The sequence below is a fragment of the Lissotriton vulgaris genome, chromosome 1_1, assembly GCF_964263255.1.
Source record: "Lissotriton vulgaris chromosome 1_1, aLisVul1.2, whole genome shotgun sequence".
Taxonomy (NCBI): Eukaryota; Metazoa; Chordata; class Amphibia; order Caudata; family Salamandridae; genus Lissotriton; species Lissotriton vulgaris.
In genome coordinates, this window is record NC_141685.1 from 677,217,458 (window position 1) to 677,237,716 (window position 20,259).

The following is a 20,259-nucleotide window of genomic DNA, read 5'->3' on the forward strand; positions in this document are numbered from 1 at the left end:
TATGTAAAGTATTTGTGCAACACTTCAAACAGTAAACAGTGCAAACACCACACAAAAATATTCCCGCACAAAGTTAGAGAAATTGACCTTAATTTAATAAGTAAAACACCACCAAATGACAAAAATCAAAATCAGTAGAACCAGAGGTATACATTTTAAAGAATAAAGTGAAAGATAGCACCTAAAAGAATTAAGCACCAACTGGGGATATCTGCTTGCACTGCACCAGGTCAAAGTCAAAGGTTCAGGCAGACCGCGAAGTAGCACGGGTTGGATACAGTCCCAGATAGGTCCTGCTGAAGATTTACCTTCTCATGTTTTGTCACACAAAGGGTCCAGGACCCGAGGGGTATGACTTTAGGGTCAGGAAGACTTTATAGCTGAGTCCAGGAGCTAATGGGGAGCCTTCTTTGCCTCTGAGGCTCAGATAAGAAGTCCAGCAGACTAGCCCTTTAAGTCACTCTGGGGTCATGAGGTCAAGAAGAAGTTGCAGGTCCAGTTCTTCTTCCCCAGGCAAGATGGCACAAGGCAGCAGGTAATCACCACACAGCAGCAGTTCCTTTAGAGCAGCAAGCCAGTAGAGTGGCAGTCCTTGTATTAGCGCAGCAGTCCTTCTTCTTAGCAGAGTATCCACAGGTCCCGTAGAGTTCTAAAGAGTTGGAGCCCGAGGTCCTACTTTTATACCTTGTTGCCCTGGTTCCTGAAGGTGAGAGAAGCTTCTAAACAGTGGCTTTGAAGTGCAAGGATTTCCCTGCCTCTCCTTCCCTGGCTCCAAGCTGGCTGAAGTGACAATGCAGGGTCGTTAGGCCCTTTGTGTGAAGGCAGAGCACAGGTTATTCCGTTGTAAGTGGCCCTGTGCTCAACTCTGGCCCACTCCCATCCTGCCAGCAGATGGCCCATCCAGGCACACCTAATCCCTCTATTGTGTGACTGTCTGGGAGGAATTCACAAATTCTGTCAGTTACACCAAGTCATGTGACCAAGGCCAGGATATAGGCAGAAAAGGGCTAAGAGAAGACAATTGCCAACTTACAAAAAGTTGTATTTTTATAATTGGATTTTTTTGTAAATAAATTAACCATTAAGTAGGACACTTTACCAAAATTCCAAAGACACCAAAATGACATAGCTGCCAGCTCCCAATTGGAAATTACAGCTTATTAAATGCAATAAGGAATCCCTAAGGTTATCCTTTGGGCGGGGTAGCCCTCACAGTAGTGAAAATTAATTTAAGAGTTTTTCACTACCAGGACATGAAAAACATAAAAGTACACGCCCCACCTTTTAATAACACAGCACCCTGCCCTATGGGCTATGTAGGGCTACCTTAGGGGTGACTTGTATGTAATAAAATGGGAGTAGAAGGATTGGCAAGGGAGTTTTAATGCCAAATTGACATGCCAGTTTATAACTGCACACACAGGTTTTGTAATGGAAGGCCTGATAAATGTTTAAGAGGGCTTCTTAAGTGGGTGGCACAATAAACGCTGCAGGCGGACTAGCAGCATTTAATTTACAGGCCCTAGGCATGTATAGTGCCACTTTACTAGGGTCTTACAAGTAAATTAAATATGCAAATTAGGTATCAGCCAATGTTACATGTTGTAAGGATAGAGCACAAGCATTTAAGGGCTGGTTATCAGTGGTAACGTGCACAGAGTCCTAAAGGTAACAAACACGATTTCAGCAAAAAGTGGAGGGCCTCAGTAAGCAGATCCCGCTGTGATTAGAGCACATGTTAAGCTCATTTTTGCACTTTTCTTGGTGTTAATGTTTGTTTTATAAAATTACCAGCATCAGGAACCCTGGATTTCCCATCACCCGCTGCTAAACCGGTGCCAGATCAGAGCCCTGGAATCCAGACTCCACAACAACAGCTGCTGCTGCAGCTCGCCACACAACAGTGGGACCTTTTGCCTGCTGTAGCACCCGCACAAACAGCTGCCACCCCCACACCTGCCACAACTGCACCTGGACATCTCCACTGCCTCCTGCGTCCACACCTGAATTTGCCTTGGCCACGCCCAACAGCTACAAGATTGCACACCAGGATCGTATCACCAAACACGGAGGTGTGATCACCATCATCCACAAAGATTCCATCCAAGGCACCACTGCCACAGATGACACCACCCGATCATGGAACACCTAAACTTCCAACTCAAACAGACAACAAGACCACCATTAGAGGCACCCTCACCTACCAACCCCAAGGACCACGCCCCAGCTTTGGCGACGCCATCCCCAAATTTAGCACTCTTCAAGCTATCAACTCCAAACACTATGTCTTCCTTGAAGACCTCAACTTACACCTTGATGACCCCAATGACGCCAACACAGCCAACCTCCTCCAAATCATAACCAACATCGGCCTCATCCAGCTAGTCACCGACCCCACACATATCACAAGGAACATGCTGGACCCTATCTTCACAGCCAGCAACAGAGTCAAGTACAGCAATGTCACCGAGCTCACCTGGAGGGACCACTTAATCGTCCACTTCACCTACACAGCAGCCTGTAGCAACATTACCATACCACCCAACACCTCACAACACAGCTGGAAAAAAGTATTTTCAAAAGTCAATGGACCGATACCCTCAACACCATTCACCCTGACACCACTACCAACCTTGGACAGGTGGTCAAGAACTTCACCACCTGGATCTCCACCTGCACCGACAGAGTCTCCCCCATCAAACCCACCAAACTCAAGAGATCCTCCAAACATGACAGCTGGTACATCCCAGAACTGAGAACCATCAAACGCAACTGCGGGCAACTGGAAAGGAAAAGGCACACCAGCAAGGAGCCCACCGACCGGACCACCTTCAAGACATCCCTCAACCATTACCACTGACTTCTTAAAGAGACAAGAAGGAAAACCCTAGCTGACTGCATCAAAGCCACCTCCAACCACATCAAATAACTATTCAGCATCGTCAGGGAGTTCTCCGACCCCTCAGCAACTGAAAACATTATTACGTCCTCCCAAGAACTCTGCGACACCCTGTTGACGGCTTCAAGGGCAAGATCTCCACTATCTACAAACACTTCAAAACCCAACCTGCAGCCGCCGACACCGTCAGCCTCCACCCTCCCACAGTCACAATATCCAAGCACCAGATCACTGCCAGGACTAGCTCACCACACCGATCCCCACAGACATCATGCACACTGTCCACTCAGGAGCACCCACAGACCCCTGTCCCCACCACATGTTTAGCCGCAGCAACAAGACTATTAGAAACAAGTTCACAGCCATCTTCAAATCATCCACCACCTCGGCCACCTTCCCAGATGATTGGAAACATGCTGGAGTCAAACCCCTCCTCAAGAAACTATCCACCAGCCCCAACAAACTCAAGAAGTTCTGACACATATCCTTGCTCCCCTTTACTGCCACAGTCTCAGAAAAGGCCAACAAACACCAACTCACAGAATTCCTCAAGAAGTATGATCTCTGGATGCACCCCAATCCAGATTCAAACCACAGCACAGAAACCACCCTGGTCCCAGCCACTGACAACATCAGGACCCTCCTAGACCAAGGAGATTCAGCTGCCTTGATCCTCCTTGGATCAAGGCAGCTGAATCTCCTTGGCACTGTGTCTCACCACACTATGATAAAGAGGCTTCATCAGATTTGAATGCAAGAAGACGCCCTCAAATGGATCGCATACTTTCCCACTGGAAGAACACAGAGAATCTGCATTCCACTGTTCAACTCGGAGCCCAATGACATCCTCTGCAGCGTCTCTCACAGTTCATCCCTCAGCCCTACTCTGTTCAATGCCTACATGACACTACTGTCCAGCAACGTCAAAAACCACAGACTGAGCATCATCTCCTAAGCAGAAGACACCCAGCTCATCCTCTCTGTATCCAAAGATCCATCCACCAAAAGGGAAAACTTCCACTTGTGTATGACCAGAACCGCTGATTAGAGGCAAAACAACTGCCTCAACCTCAACACAGACAAGACAGACATACTGACCTTCAGGGACAACACCTCTCTGTGGAACAACTCCTGGTGGCCTGCTGAACTGGGACCTTCTCCCACCCCCAGAGACCACACCCAGAACCTGCGCACCATCTTGGACAGCAAACCCATACTGAAGAACCAGATCAACAAAGTCTCCTCTCCCTGCTTCCTCATGCTGCACATGCTGGGAAAGATTTTCAAATGGCTCCCAGTCTCCACCAGACGCACCGTCACTCAAGCCCTCGCCACCAGCTGCCTGGACTATAGCAATGCATTCTACGCAGGAAGCACCACACACCTCCTGAAGAGACTGCAGACCATTCAGAATTCAGCAGCCAGACTCACCCTTGACCTCCCCAGATGGACCTATATCACACCTCACTTAAAGAAACTCTATTGACTCCCCATCCACAAGAGATGCCAATTCAAGATGCTGACCACGCATACATTGCCCTGCACAACCTAGGACCAGCTTACATCAACCACTGCCTGAGCTTCCACCCACCCTCCAGACTCCTGCTCTCCAGCTTCATATCCCAGGCACACACCCCATGCATCTGCCAAAGCAACAGTGGAGGGCACCCCTGCTCCTAACTTGCCACGAAGTCCTGAAACAGCCTCCCCCTCCATCTCCAGACCTAAGCCTTTCTTCAGGAATTCAGAAGGAGACAAGAGACATGGCTATTCAACTGATGCCACCCGAGCAGCTTGGCTCTCAGTGACTGGATACCCTCGGTTGTGGTTAACTGCACTTTATAAATCCTGTTTGATGGATTAACTTCCTTTGGCTGAAATTTGAATTGAGGGGTGATCTTTACATTTGTCTGGAGGGATTTTTATCTTAAGGAATATTAATATAACCGCTGCTATTTTTTTTTTATTAAAGCATCTTTTTGCACATATTGGGGCACTTCACACAGAGCCTGTGAGAACATCTGTTAAAACCCTTCTTTTACCGTGCTGGAAATTGTGAGATTGCATTGATTTCCTTTCCCAACGGCCATTTTGCCTTTGCTACAGAGAGGAGCAGGTCGGCATTCTAGCGCTGACATTGCAATGTGCTTAACTGCATAAAAAAGCGTCCAGATGCACGGATGCACAGCACGGGTGTGAGGATGGCACGCCGTAAGCGTACCAATATTCTAGGTCTGATTTCATGAATTGGTGTCCCAAAGATGGGAGAGAGTTTTGTGACACCATTATCCCTGTAAACACATCAGTGTGCAGTTATGCTCACTGTAACTGGCACCCTGTGCTGACCTTGGATCATGAAATGCCTGGTTTTAATAGTAAAGAAAGATATAGAGAAACTCACGCTCAGAAGGAGATTACATGTGCTTTGAGCAACGCGCATTCCACGGTCAAACATAGGATGTAGGGATGCAAGTTGATCCATACCCAGGTCTTAGAATGTTTGTTTATTATTGAAACCTGGACCAAGGAAGACTACTAGGACCCTGATTTAGTGGGGGCCATTCCACGGGGTTATACAAAATCCAGACTTGATTGACCTCTTTGTAGAGGTGCTGGATTGGCTATTATTTCCAGAAACTCGATCAACTGTACTTTCGAGCTCATTAGTTAGGACTTGCAAGACACCTGTGAGGTGGGGCAGTTTAGACTAAAAGCTAATAATAAACCCAATCTATTTGGGTTTCTCCTTTATTCCCCGCCCCCCTGCTTTGCCCGCCCAGGCTCTCAAACTCAGTTCATCTAGGCCTGGAATCAAGTCTGGGATCCCTACATTGCAAACCCCAATTGTACAATATTGGGTGATTGTAACATCTATTTGAAAAATAAGAGGTGCAATGATTGTCACTTTTTTAGAACTTATGACTTATTTTAGAATTTTCCAACTGGTCAAATCCCCAACCCATACAGCAAGCCATATGTTGGATCGGATTTTTGCCAACCATTTGGCCATGGTGGAGGGGAGACATTCTCCCGTTAAGTTGGACAGACCACCTGGAGGTGACTTTTTATATCACACTGCAGAAGGGAATGGAACAGGTGCAGTGTAAAATCTCTTCCAAAAATATGGAATTAGCACTCAGGGAGGCATTACCAGTGGCAGAGAATTGTAATAGTTCGGTGACGGACACAATTGAATGGGTTGCCCCAATTAAAAATAAGATTGGGGTATAGAACTACAGCATCCGTACAGTGGTTCTCAGAGGAACTAAAATACCTCGAATTACAGTTTAATAGGCAAGAACGGAGATGGAGGGCAAATCTTATGTCCGAGGAGAAATGCAAACATAAAGAGTGGATTCTTATGTATAAACATATCATTGTGGCTGCCAAATCCTCTTATTACATTAATAAAATATGATCTGCCTGCAATACTCCCAACAAACTTTTCAAGGTGGGTAAAGAGCTCTCTACTACTCGGGGCTAGCAAACATTGGGGATCTCTCAAAGTTTCTGAAACATTGTTGCAGGGTTTCCCCCAACTCTGGAAGGAGGCAACATTTATTAATACCCTTAAAAAGAAACCAAATGGAGATCCAGTGGACCGTAAATATCTTGGTCCATTCTCCCTCCTGCCTGCTCTGGCTAAAATGTTTGAAAAATATATCAATCAGGAATTGGCCAAGTATATTACCGCTCAGCACCGCCTGGACCCCTCACAAAATGGTTTCCGAAGTGGTCATAGTATGGAATTGGAACTAGTTGCTGCGGCAGATTCTATTTATTGCCAAGTGGATCAACAAGGCACGGCCATCTTAGTAATGTTGGATCTTTTGGCTGGATTTGATACGATATCCCCATCCCACTTGGTGCAAAAATCGTATCAAGCGTGGCTGAGGGATAGTGCTTTGGAGCTGCGGAGTTCTTTCTTGAAGAACAGAACTCAAACAGTCAGCTGTGGAAATTTCAAGGCAGAACAGTTCCAACTGCCTTGTGGGGTTCTGCATAGGTCCCCCCTCAGCCCAACCCTGTTTAATCTATATGTTGCTCCCCTTGGCTAAACTGGTGCAGTCATTCAGCCTTCAGGTGTTGTCCTATGTGGACAATACCCAAATCATCGTCTCTCTATCAGACAATATGTTGCTGGTTGCAGAGAAATTTGAACTGTGTATGACTGATATCAGTGTCTGGATAAAGGAGAACTGTTTGAAATTAAATGCAGAAAAAATTGAGATCTTGATCTTTGGGTCTCAGCACTAGGTGTGGTCAGAACTTTGGTGGCCAGAGACGTGTGGGCCTTTACCTACACCAGTTGTCTCTGTGAAAAATCTAGGGGTCATCTTTGATAATACCCTTACCTACGAGTTCTTGATTTTTCATTATTAAAACCTTGAAACAGATTTTCTCTCTCATACCGGTTGAACTCAGAGTATGAGTGGTTATAGCATTAATTATATTACGCCTTGATTTTTGCTTTATACTTATACATTAACAAGTCCTCGCTTAACAGACTGCAGGCCATTCAAAATGTGGCAGCCTGCCTGGTACTGGATTTACCCCAACGCCTTTCAGTCAGGGAAGGCATGCGCTCCCTTCACCGGCTCCCAGTTAGAAAGCCAGTGACTCTTAAAGCGCTCTGAATGGTCCAATTGGCTTTTCACCATCAGGGGTCATTACCCCTGAGAACAGCAATTCATTGGCATACCGCTAAGAGACAGCTTTTATCATCTCTTCTTACAAAGGTGCCCATTCCTAGATTCCGGATAGCCAGGTGGGTTGGTTGCTCTTTTTCAGTAGCCTAGCCAAACTGTGGAATACCTTGTCCACCCACATTGCGAATTTGAACTCCTATGTAGCTTTCCGCAAGCAAATGAAAACCTGGCTCCTCCCGCTCCTGTGACTGTAGTGCTCTGGTCTTTGCTCAGCAGTATTATTTACCGGTGCTAGTGCTTTGAGGCCTGTGGGAATAATGCAGTTTGCAAATTGAAAATAAAGATACAATACAAATGCAAAAGGTTTGGGGATGACACTGCAGAAAGGGCCAGATCCATCTGCTTCATAAACTGCAACACATCAACACTATTACATTGCACAACCTTAGGGTGGTCTTCCCCTACACTCTTTGCTTACCTCCTGCACTTTTCTGATTTTGTTTGCTGGTATTAGGACTCTGCACACTTTAACCATTGCTGACCAGTGCTAAAGTGCTAGTGCTCTCTCACCTAAACATGAAAATATTGGTTCATCTCCATTTGGCATAATACATTTACTTATACTTGTACTACATGTACCCAAGGCCTGTAATGTAAATGCTACTAGAGGGCCTGCAGCATTGCTTGTGCCATCCACTTTAGTAGCCCTCTAATCATGTCTCAGGCCTCTCATTAAAAAGCATGTGGGTGCAATTTACCTGCCATTTTGACCTGGTAAAACAAACTTTTTGCCAGGCCCCAACTGTCCCTTTTTATAAATATACATCATCCCTAAGGTAGGCCCTGGACAACCCAGTAGGGCAGGGTGCAATGTATTTAAAAGGCAGGATGAGTACCTTTACGTTTTATATGTCCTGGTAGTGAAAAACTCTCAAATGGGTTTTCACTGCTGTAAGGTATAACTCTCCCAGAGGATAACATTGGGAAACCTTGTTACAATCCATAAGTGTAATTCCCAATCGGGAAGAGTCAACCCTTCAAGTCTGGTGTCTCCGAAATCACAATTTAAAATGCAAATTCTAAAATGCTACTCTGAAAATGCTACTTTTAGAATGTTGGCATTTTCTTACTTTAGCTACAAGATGCATGCTGCCTGTCGCTGATCAAATGTATGGGGTGGGTGACAGCTGGGCTTTGTGCATTTCCCTTAGACTGCAACGCACAATGGAAGCCTAGGTGTGACTTGATGGGTCATCCTGACAGGATGGGAGGGAGAGCTGGTACCCAGCCTCACACCGAAATAGGCTATGTCCAGTCCCCTCACAACTGGCCACATACCCCCCTTTAGTGAGTCTGTAGCCAAGGCAGAAAGGGCAGGGCCTCTGTGCAGTTCAGAGGCCTGTCTTTGAAGTCTCCTCCACTTCAAAGGCACCACTGGGCACAAGTACCTTGATCTCGGACACTACCACTTCATTATACTTCTGGACTAGTGAAGACTCTGCCAGGAAGAAGTCCTGCTGTGCTGCTCAAAGGTCTTCCACTGTGCTGGACTTCTGCTTTCCTAAACTCCTGCCTTGGTGTGCTGACCTCCTTCCTGCTGCCCTCCTGCCTGGGTGAGAAGGACTCCACGGGGATCATTTGAACCCAGAGTGACTTCAAGGGCTAGCTGCCTGGCCTACTGATAGGAGGTCTCATGGGCATAAAAGACTTCCAATCTCCCTGCTTTTGCACATCTGCGAGTCTGCCCTGCCAAGTGGTGCAATCCCAATCCTATATCCTTGGAAGTGGGCATAAGTTGTTTTTCCAGTGGACCCGACATATGCTCTGGGTGGTGATGAATCCTTGAGTAGAACTGACGCATCTCCTAGAATGAGCAGTACATCTTCAAGCAGAACGACGCATCGCTGCCGTTGCGTTGATTGGACCCATCTCAAACTACTCGGATCGCCTCTGCATCCCCCATCTTGGGACTGACGCATTGACTTCGGAATTGCCACTGCACAATGCTTCTCCCAGCACAAGTTCCTGGCGCCCCTTGTCAACGGCAGCCTCGACGACGATGAAGAATCTCTGCATCACAGCTTCACCCTTCATCGGAACCGACACATCCTCTCCACTGTGCCTTCCATCGGCCTTCGCATTGCAAGCTTTGTCGATAGGATCTTCGACGTGAAACCACACTAACGTCCGCAACCAGGATTTAAGGTACCTTGGTTCAGGGGGCTGAACCAGGTGTCGGTAGCTGGTCAGTGCTCCATTAATGTCAGCCTGAACTTTTGACTTTGTCCTAGTTCGGCATGACCAGATATCCCAAATAGTGCTTTTTGCTTCTTGGCACTATTTTACTTTAAACTTTGAAATTCAATATCTTCTGTTCTACTTATTGGATTTTTGTCATTGCAATCTTGTTTTCTTTACTAAAGTAAGCTCTACTTGTCTAACCTTGTGTGAAATCGTTTTGCTTGGTATTATTACTGTTTTACTATTTGAAGTGTTACACAAATACTTTACACATTGCCTAAAGTTTAGCCTGACTTGTCTGTGCCAAGCTACCAGAGGGTGAGCACAGGTAAATGTAGGGTTTGCTTGCCTCTTACACAGACTAGGATTGTGGTTGCTGCTTGACCACGGCTCCTACCCCAGCCAACTAACAACCCAATTTCTAACAAACACACATTAGAATTATTAGGCTCAACTAGCAACAAGAAATTTCTTTCCAAATCGATATCACCAACTTAAAATATAAAGGTAACAAAAGAAAAATGTGAAGTCAGTGAAGGGATGAGGATGTTTCCCCTTCCTTATGTTGAATACCAAGGTGTGCATTATTATGAGTTTATAATCCTTAAAAGGTAGTTCTTGAAACAGTACTTAGCAACCAAGCTTATCTCCACAAAAGTGGATTCCTAAAAATTCATCTCTGTATCAAGCTCAGCCTTATGTTGATTTTAAAGATTATCACAAAATAGTTTCCACGGTTTTAATTAGATTTAACAGCAAGGCACTACTTGCAGCAACAATATGTCTTGATTGCCTAGCAACAATGCTCTGGACCATGAGGAACTTATACTATGTGCCTTTTAAAATTAACTCTTCCACTTGCAAATCTTGGGAGTATCCAGTGATTTCAAAGCACATGCAGATTCCTTGGCTCATGTGTCTAGCAATGTGCATACAGAGAAGACATGAAGACTCCCTCCAAGCAATGTCAACAGTCTGTGCACACCACCATTATATCCTTATTTTGAATGTGTACCATACCAGACAGTTGGGAGCACAAAGATGTGAGCTCAGGCCACAGATCATGACAGAAAACAGTTTATGGCTAGACTTTGAGACAAGGTCAAATCCAAAGCCTATTTTGGCAAACTGCACAATTATATCAAGCTAAGATTGTTCATGGAAGCTTGGTATGAATGGTCTTTCAACAATGGAGAATTTAAAAGTTAGGAATATACGTCTAATGAACCTATGAACCTAGGCTGTTTTCGTCACCCACCATTTATAGGTACCACATCTCATATTCTTATTGTTTGCAAATAATTCGTTTGAGATGAAGCCAGCAAAGCAGACAATGTTAACTCTAAAGACATAACACAGCTTGTATTGATTTTCTGTCTTATTACCTTTCAATAGAAAGATTTAATGATTTTTCTAAATGCTTTTAAATTTCAAGATTATATTTGCAGGACGCTTCAGTATGACCTATTGTGTTGCAAGTTTCAATCACAATTGTTATATTAACTATATTGGTGTGTTAACAGTAAGAATCAGTAGGTGTGATGGGCCACAGCATTAGTCAGAATAAGTAGGAAAATCAAATTCAAGACTACTGGTAAGTACGCGGACATACAGGATGTTTTGGTATGTGAAACAATACCTACGACCTCCACTAACAAAAGGTAGACAAACAAAAACAAAAAATACAACAGAATTAAAATTCCTCACTTGGTGTCCGATTTCAAGTAGTTCAGTGTGAGGTGTTGAATAGTTAATGGGTTTTGTAAAGGGGTGTGTGCTACTTTTCAACCACTGCTACGTGATTTTTGAGACTCAAACTAGATAGTATATGAATCTAAAATCTATCAAACTAAATGGAGAGCGTGGCTATCACCCGTATGGGGATCCTGGCACTAAGAGCCTGCTGAGGAAGCAATAAAACAGAAGTGTAAGAATCAAGAACGAAAAAGCCTGGTTTTGAGTGCTTTCCAGAAGGCTAGTTGTTTGAGATCAGTTGGTATGAGAAGGACAGTCCTCCTGGTCTTTGATGCCGGATATGAGGAACTTGAAACTGATGGTGAGAGGCTATGCTGAGAGCTCTTGCAGGCCTATATTGAGCCAGTTTGCCATGTGGATAAAGAGAGCAGGTGTTGCTCCAAGCGCAATAGGTCATGCGCAAAGTTTGAAGGAAATGTGCTTGACGAGAAGTGGTCGATCATTTACACTTACTGTGGTATTTATGCACTGAGGTGGCCTTTGTGTATCGGGCACCAAGTTAGAAATTATTCTTTTGTTCTATTTGTTTTTGTTGTCTATCTTTCGTTAGTGGAGGTTGTAGTTATGTTTATTCCAAACCTCTCTTTTAGCAAAGACCTTTATTAGATAAATACATGTACAAGGAATTTGACTGCATTTTATTCACTGCTGATGTGTGTTCTTACCTCCAATAGTGTCTTGAGATTTGTAGACCGTTCTATCTACAGTTATGGTGTAAGGCGCAGCGGAAGTCTGTGCAGTGGTTTGATGCTGTGGTTCCATCGTGACGCAGGCGGGTTCAACCTTTCCATTCCCATAAGACAGCACATGCATAGGGAGCCCAAGGGTAACAAGAAGGAGTGTCTGGAAGACTGGAAACGTCATCTGCAAAACACATAATAATCATTGGCTTCTCATTAAAAAGTGATTCTATTTCAAAATCAATTGGCACTTCTTACATACATTAATTTGTGGAGCTATGGAACAAATGGCCAATTAATCAGCCAGTCATGTCTTAAGGTAGTCATTCATTGTGCTTGAATAGGTATATGCTCCCACACGGTCTCATATTTAAAACAATCAACCAGAAAACCTCTGATTGAAAATATTGACGTATGACCATCCAATAGCACCTGAAGACTCCACCACCTTTTCACACCCCAAATATTTCCCAACTGCTGCTTGGAAAAGTACTCTAAAACTACCTCTGACTGGCCTGATTATGTTAACTAAAAGTCAGGAATACATTTTAAAAAGTATTTGCAATACATTTGGCCCTGCGTCTCTCTTTAATCCAGGCCTCGGCGAAGTCTTATCCATGCTGTGTTTTGGAGAGAGGTTTGGTAAATCAAGTGCACCAGCAGATGCATAAAACACATGATTACTAAGATGCACTGGTCCCTTTATTTTACTCTAATGATAGATATGCTTGCGAATCCACAGAATATATTCAGGATCCCAGGCAGAAATGTGATATCAATTTTCCTCCAAGACATTAATGTGTCTGTGCTCTCAACGTCAACATGCATCAATGGCCTAGTCGATGTCAAGCAGCAATGATACCAGACAGTATATGCAACTGTGGTCCTAGCAGGACATGCATCAATTTCTTTAAATGTTATGTGTCCCAGTAGCCCCAGGCAGGACACAAATAAATTACCTCAGTTAAATAAAAGTTGAAAGGCCCCACATAATAGTGAACTTTAATGGCCCTAGGCATTGGAAGGTTGAGAGCTCCATTGAAGATAATGGAGCAGCAGCGGCCAATATGAACTGGTATGAGATTGTTAGCTGTAGAACATTCAGATCAAGAGCTGTGAACAAAGGCCTCACAGAGCCTGAAGGGATTTAAACCCCTTTCAGGCTCCGTGAGGCCTTAATTTTACAGATTAGAACATACTGCCTGGATGGGGCAAGATGTTCTAATAGCTTTATTATAGCCCGCCGTAGCAGAACTATACCAGCAATTAAAGTCCTGCTACCTTGTTAAAGGCCCTTGCCGAACGCTTGAGCGGGCCCTTAATGGCCGCTGTAGCCTTTACCCTGGGCTATAAAGTTATAGTAATGACCCCATGCAGTAAGGGCATTAAAGGTCCTACGCAATGAAAGGTATGATGATATTTCTTCAATAGGAAGTCCATCTACTTATTCTTTTTATTTTGAAAAGAAATTTGTGCTCAATACATCCAATTGCAAATCATTATTTATAGAACAAACACAATCCATGTGTTTTGCTTCATACAGCATCTTTTGTTTAAATATTCACCCTAGAACCACAACCAGCACCTACTTCGAGGAAAACCATCTTTCTCAAAGTTGTGCAATTTGGCTTTTTTTTTCTTTTTTTTATTAAAAGTTTTTTATATTTTACACATATTCCAACCAGTGTTACAGCACACGTAATCAAAACATAACATATTTTCATACTATCCATCATATACTTGTAATTATACAGATGCACTTTCTACTTCCTGAGGCCCCAATATTGCTTATCCTCCATTAACCAAGAGCGAAATTAAACAGGTAGAGTGGGGGTAAGCCCCCGGAGACATTTCCCCTAAAAAAAACAAAAAAACTACTAAACAGTGTGTATAAGTACAGCTCCAGACACAGAGCCAGTGTCCAACCCTCTTTTCCATTGTTCTATAGGTTGCCAGATTTCCCCCCCACCCCCAACGCTCTGGCTCTACGACCTTTCCTATTGTATACTGCTTTCTCTAGGTTATAAGTGGAAAGTAACCTAGCAATTAAAATTTGAAAAGTTGGCGGTGCTCTGTCAAGCCACACCTTTGCTATGCAGATTAGAATAGACTGCCATGGCCATAAACAGGAACTCTGTAGGGTGCCCCTCTGCCCCACCCGACACCCCCAGCCTTATTAATTTAGATGAAATTATCACCTTCACTCCCAATGAAACCTCCATGAATTTCTCAATTGCACCTATTAGGGAGTATAATTGTGGACATTCCGCAAACATATGGATAATGTCTGCATTGTTTGAGTCACAGCGCGGACAAGTTATTCCCAAGGTGCCACCCCATTGTGCTATCCTAGCAGGAGTATGGTATAGAGAATACAGTGTCTTATAGTGCTGCACTTGTGACGTTGCTGAGCACAAAACAGTACGACCCAAATCTGAGGAAACCTGCAGGCCCTCCTGGGGTGAGCCTACTTTCTCTACCCACTTGGTGGCATATTTTTCCCTAGCATCACTTTTGAATACATATAATTCTGCATATAACTGTCGAATTGTACAATGTCCACAGCGCTCAACGTAATCCATTATGCGACACTGGCCAAATCCTAGAGGCCCTCCCTGTTTATTTGCAAAAAAACTTCGCACCTGCAAATACTTAAAGAAACTCCTACCACATAAATTAAATTTTGTTTGTAATTCTTGGAACTGAAGGATACCCCACTGATCACACAAATCCCCTACTTTCTTAATGCCCTTATTCTCCCATTACATCATGACTGTGTCTCTGAAAATATCCCCTGGAAGTGAAAGGTTTGTAAACAAACGAGTATATCTATTGTATATTCCTAGTCCTAGCTTTTTTGAGACTGCTTTCCAAATATTATAAGCTGATTTTAATGTCTTAAACCTTGTGTGCTTAAAATAGCTAAAGTCAATTGTATTTAAAAAACCATTCTCAGCATCCCCACCCAACAGTGTAGTATATACATTCATGAAGACAGGTATGTTACCCACTTGGTCAGTTCCTCCACCCCCTATCATCCCCTGTAAATATTGCAGGGCTGCTGCCAAATAATAAAGCCTAAAGTCTGGGGCCCCCCAGCCACCTTTTTCCCTAGGGAGAGTGATAGGACGATATGCTCTCCTAGTTTTTCTCTGCACCCAGATAAGCCTATTAAGAATCAGTTCTAGTTGATTAAACCATGAGTGGTCAAAGAATAGTGGAATAGCTATGAAAATTTATAAGAATGTAGGAAATGTGATCATTTTAATAACATTTATTCGGCCCATCAGGGTTAAAAGTAGATTGTCTATTCTTAACTTTTGCTTATAGAGGCTCCATATTTACCTCTACCAGCCTATCTAAATCTGCGGTCACTTTTATCCCTAAGTAGACTGACACGGAAACCACCCTAGCATCCTGATATAATGAGTAATTATTTTGTACAATCTGCGTCTTTCCCTTATTAATCGAGTACCCTGAGACTGCGCCAAAGTTCATTGCCTCCTGCTCGATTTCCACAATGGCTCTCCCTGGATCCGATGTAATAATTGCCACGTCATCTGCCTATCTCTCTGTTGCCGGCTCTCACGAAAATTGTGGAAAAGCACGTTCAGGCGGTGCTCTCCAATTTTCTTGAGACAAATGAGATCTTGCACGCCACCCAGTCGGGCTTTCGTCCTCATCTCAGCACAGAGACTGCGCTCCTTGAGGTATCAGAAACCATTAAAGGGGTTCTGGACTCTGGGGGCAAAGCCATGCTGGTGATGTTGGATTTGTCGGCGGCTTTCGACACCGTCCCCCATGATGGCCTTCTCGTAAGACTTTATGAGATAGGTCTGCGGGGGACGGTGCTCAGCTGGTTTTCCTCCTTTCTAGCTGGCCGCCGGCAAACGGTCTGGGCCTCGCCAGATTCCGCCGTGATGCCGCCTCTGGGAGTCGGGGTCCCACAGGGCTCTATTTTGAGCCCGACCCTTTTTAACATCTTCATGACCGCTTTGGCGGCGTTGGCGGAGTCGTTTGGGGCCCAGATCGTATCCTACGCAGACGACACCCAGCTCCTCTTCTCGTGTAAGAGAGGAGGAGACTTTGACGGGGAGAGTATCCGGGATTGCCTTGGGGCTGTTTTTCAATGGTTCCAACTAAACAGCCTCAAGTGCAATTCCGACAAGTCCGAGGTACTCTTCTTTGGGTGTGACACAGAGCCAGATTGGCAGGTCTGGTGGCCCATCAATATGTTCCCCCGTCCTGTTCTTCCCAAATCGCTAAGAACTTGGGGGTCAAGATGGACAAGGGGCCAACGCTGAAATCCCAGATCCTCGGGGTGTCGGGCACCTGCTTCGGCCTCCTCAGGATGCTGCGGAGGTTTCTTCCCCTTTTGTCCGAGGAGCACAGGAAGCTGACGGTGCAGGCCCTGATCGGCTCCAGGTTAGATTATTCGAACGCTCTTTACCTGGGCCTGCCAGAGTATCTGCTTCAGCGGCTCCAAGTGGTGCAGAATGCTGCCGCGAGAGCCATCTTTGGTCTGAATAGACGTACCAATGCTGCGGGCCTGCTGCAGACTTTGCATTGGCTTCCAATCCGCAAACGGATCGCCTTTAAGTCTTTGACTTTGGCCTATAAGGCCCTCCATGCGGTGGGAGCAAAGTACCTCCAAAAGAGACTTGTCTTTTATCATCCGACGCGCTCTCTGAGGTCGGAATCCCTGCTCCTGGCGGTTGTCCCGCGAGTGAAGAGAGCCCGCCTGGGAGGCTGTTCCTTTGGACTACTGGCCCCACAGTTGTGGAACTCTTTGCCGTTCTCTCTTCGGGGAGCCACCAGCCTACTTGCCTTTAGAAAAGGTCTCAAAACCTGGTTGTTTACCCAGTAGGCCGCTTTCTTTTGTGTGCCATCTTCCCTTCCGTTCTTTTCTCTTTTAACTGTGTTATGTTATTGTGTTGCAGCCCTCCTTACTAAAAGCGCCGGGACACTCTTTTTGAGTAGCCGTGCGCTATATAAAAGTTATAACAACATAACATAACATAAGCGAATACTTTGTATTCCCTACTGTGGAACTTCACTGGGAAGATGTTATTATTACCAGCTAATCTTCGTAATATAGGGTCCAAATACAACGCAAACAAGAGAGGTGAGGCCGGGCACCCGTCTTGTCCCACGCTTTATCCGTACTGCCTCTGTATACCCTTTGTTAATCCTAACCCTTGCAGTCGGCTGTATATATAGGGCCTGAATTGCTTTAATAAAACCCTTACCAATGCCGAACCATTCCATGACCTTCCAAAGATAGTTCCAGGAGACCCTGTCGAAAGCCTTTTCCGCATCAAGGAATATGGCTGCGACAGGATCTCCTGAAACCTCCGCTGCATCCAGAAGGGTAATCATTTGTCTTGTGTGTTGAGTGGTCCCTTTCCCTGGGATAAACCCGTGCTGTGTACTGCTAACTAGACTCTCGATGACCCTGCCTAATCTTTGTGCCAATGTTTTAGAATTTTTTTTAGCATCCGCGTTCATAAGTGTGATTGGTCTATAGGACCCTGGTTCTAACGGAGGTTTATCTGTCTTAAGTATAACTATGATGTCTGCACCTGCCCACGAATAAGGTACTGAGAGCCCTAACTGTGCCTGCCTAAGAGTCTCATGCAGAGCTTTCCCCAACGTGGCCCAGAAAATTTATAAAATTTGCCGGAATTTGATCCGGGCCTGTGGCTTTCCCAGAGGGGAGATTGTTCACAGCCGATTATATTTCCTGTAGGGTGACTGGGAGGTCTAGCTCCTCTTTCCCCTCTTCTTCTAGCACTACGTGTGATATTTCTGCCAAGTATTCCATGGTTTCTATATCTGTATTAAAGAGGCTTTGATCATACAAGGTTGCGTAGAATTTCCTGAAAACCTCCCTCACATCTTCTATTTTATTCGCCACCCCTCCTATCCCGTCAATTTCTTTTATTTCAGCTGCTGCCAAATTTTGTCTCGTACGAATTGCTAACAGGTGACCTACCCTCTCGCTATACTCGTAGCATTTTTCTTTTTTGGAGAGATAGTTACCCGCCGCCTTCCTTGCAATACTTGCCTCTGCTTTGGTTATTTCAATTTTTAATAGTATGTCATCTAATGGATCTTGTTTGGTATGGCCCCTATAAGAAGTTCTTCTAAGTCTGCCAGATCTTTAAGCCTTTTATCCATCTTAATCTGCTCCTGTCTATTCCTATGCAACGTATAACTCAGGGTTTCCCCCCTAATTCTAGCCTTGAACGCATCCCAAACCATACCCAGAGGGGCTGTTCCCCTATTAGTCTCTCAAAAGAATGCGATCCAGTCATGCATATGGTTGATATATTCTTCTTCCCTTAGAAGCTCTCTCTCAAAAGTCCATGAGTGCTCCTTCTTCCTTCTATTGGAGAGTGAAAGTGTTAAGACAAGCGGATTGTGGTCTGATAGAATCCTTGGCAGCCTTTCCAACTGACTGCGGCCTACCAAAGAGCTGGAGATTAAAAAGTTATCTAATCTGACCACAATCCTGTGCGGGGCCGAATAAAACGTACTACCCGTCCCTGGCGGGTTATTCTGGGCCCACATATCCACTAATGCATTATGTCGTGCTAAATTACATATAGCCTGACTTGTCCTCTTCTTTCGACCCCCATAAGATCTCCCCCCCCCCATTGTGCCTAGCCCATTCAACCCATTGATATTAAAATCCCCGCAGCAGATTACTGGTTCTGGCCATAGAGGTTGCTCCGTATCTAGAAATTCAAAGACATCTGGTTCATCGTCTGTGGAGCCATAAATAGAAACAATTGTGCAAATTCCAGCCGCCGTTTCCCCTTCCACCATTACCCATCTCCCCCACTGATCTTTTTTCCTTTTAACCTTAACCCCTCCCTTCTTGGCTAAAATGGCAACCCCTTTTGTTTTAGTACCTGGTCTTGTGTGGGCAAGAACCTCAAAGCCTAATTGCCCAAGCATGTATTTATTGTTCCCCTCGATGTGAGTCTCCTGGAGCCATATTACATCTAGTTTCAACATTCTCAACATAACAGCCAGCTTCTGTCTTTTACTTCTATCATTAAGGCTGCAAATATTCATAGAAGCATTCCTTAACGCCATCTGTATTTGCTAGATGTTTCCTTTCTTGCAACCATCTTCCCTCTCATCTTCCCTAGTGCAGTTAACAAAAAAAGTGTGTCCCTGTGTCTTCTTGTTTTGTGCTGTACCTACCATGCTACCACCACCAACCCCCCACCCCCTCCCACTCTGCCCCCCTGAATTCCCCCTCCCACTGACATCCCTCCATTCCTTCTACAGGCAAATAGGTCACGCATGACCTATGTGTGACTGCTGCAGGATGTAGTGTCGCATCCCTCTCCTTCCCTTACCAATCTGATGATTTCTGTGTCCTCCCTATGAGCCTTCCCTTATTGCAGGTGGACCTTTTCCTCTGTTCGTTTGCCCCCTTCCCTTTTCTCTTAGTTCCTCTAAGAACTCTCTTGCCTTGATTTCTGAGTAAAACAACCTAACCTGCCCTCTAGTAATGACCTTTAGTCTAGCTGGGTACAAAAGATATGCTTCTGAGCCTTGACCTTGGAAGGGTGCAATTAGTTGCCTAAGTTTCCACCTTCTCTCCACCGTCACGTGGCAGAAATCAGGTCTTGCAAAAAAGGTAGCCCCATTGTATGTTTTTTTTAGTCTGGTCTGGCTTTATCCATAATTTCTTGTCTAGCCAAGAAATTCCCAACTAAAACCAACATTGCCCTAGGCAGGCTATCCGGGTTGCCATCCCTTCTCTTCTTAAGTGTAAGTGGGAACCTGTGTGCCCTTTGGACCTCTGTCTCCCACTGCCAGTGTGACTCAGGAAAAGCTCCCTTCAGTAGCTTAACACCATCGCTGCTGATGGTTTTCCCCTCCTGTGCTGAGCTATCAGTAAATCCCATTGTTCATGACGAGCTCACCTCGTCATCAGCACAGCTCAGCCGTGCCTCATGATGAGCTGAGCTCGTCATGAGCATCAAAGGGGTTAATAACATAACCTCTTGCGTCC

At 44.9% G+C, this 20,259-nt stretch overlaps 1 protein-coding gene across 1 annotated transcript in view; it reads right to left on the reverse strand.

Moving 5' to 3' along the window:
- The window catches only part of LOC147747648 (putative defense protein Hdd11-like), a 133,641-nt gene that overhangs the window by 106,214 nt on the left and 7,168 nt on the right, over nt 1-20,259 (reverse strand). The window contains exon 2 of the mRNA XM_086936343.1: nt 12,210-12,408. Within this exon, the coding sequence (XP_086792469.1) occupies nt 12,210-12,408 (199 nt within the window). The remainder of the gene's footprint in view (nt 1-12,209; nt 12,409-20,259) is intronic.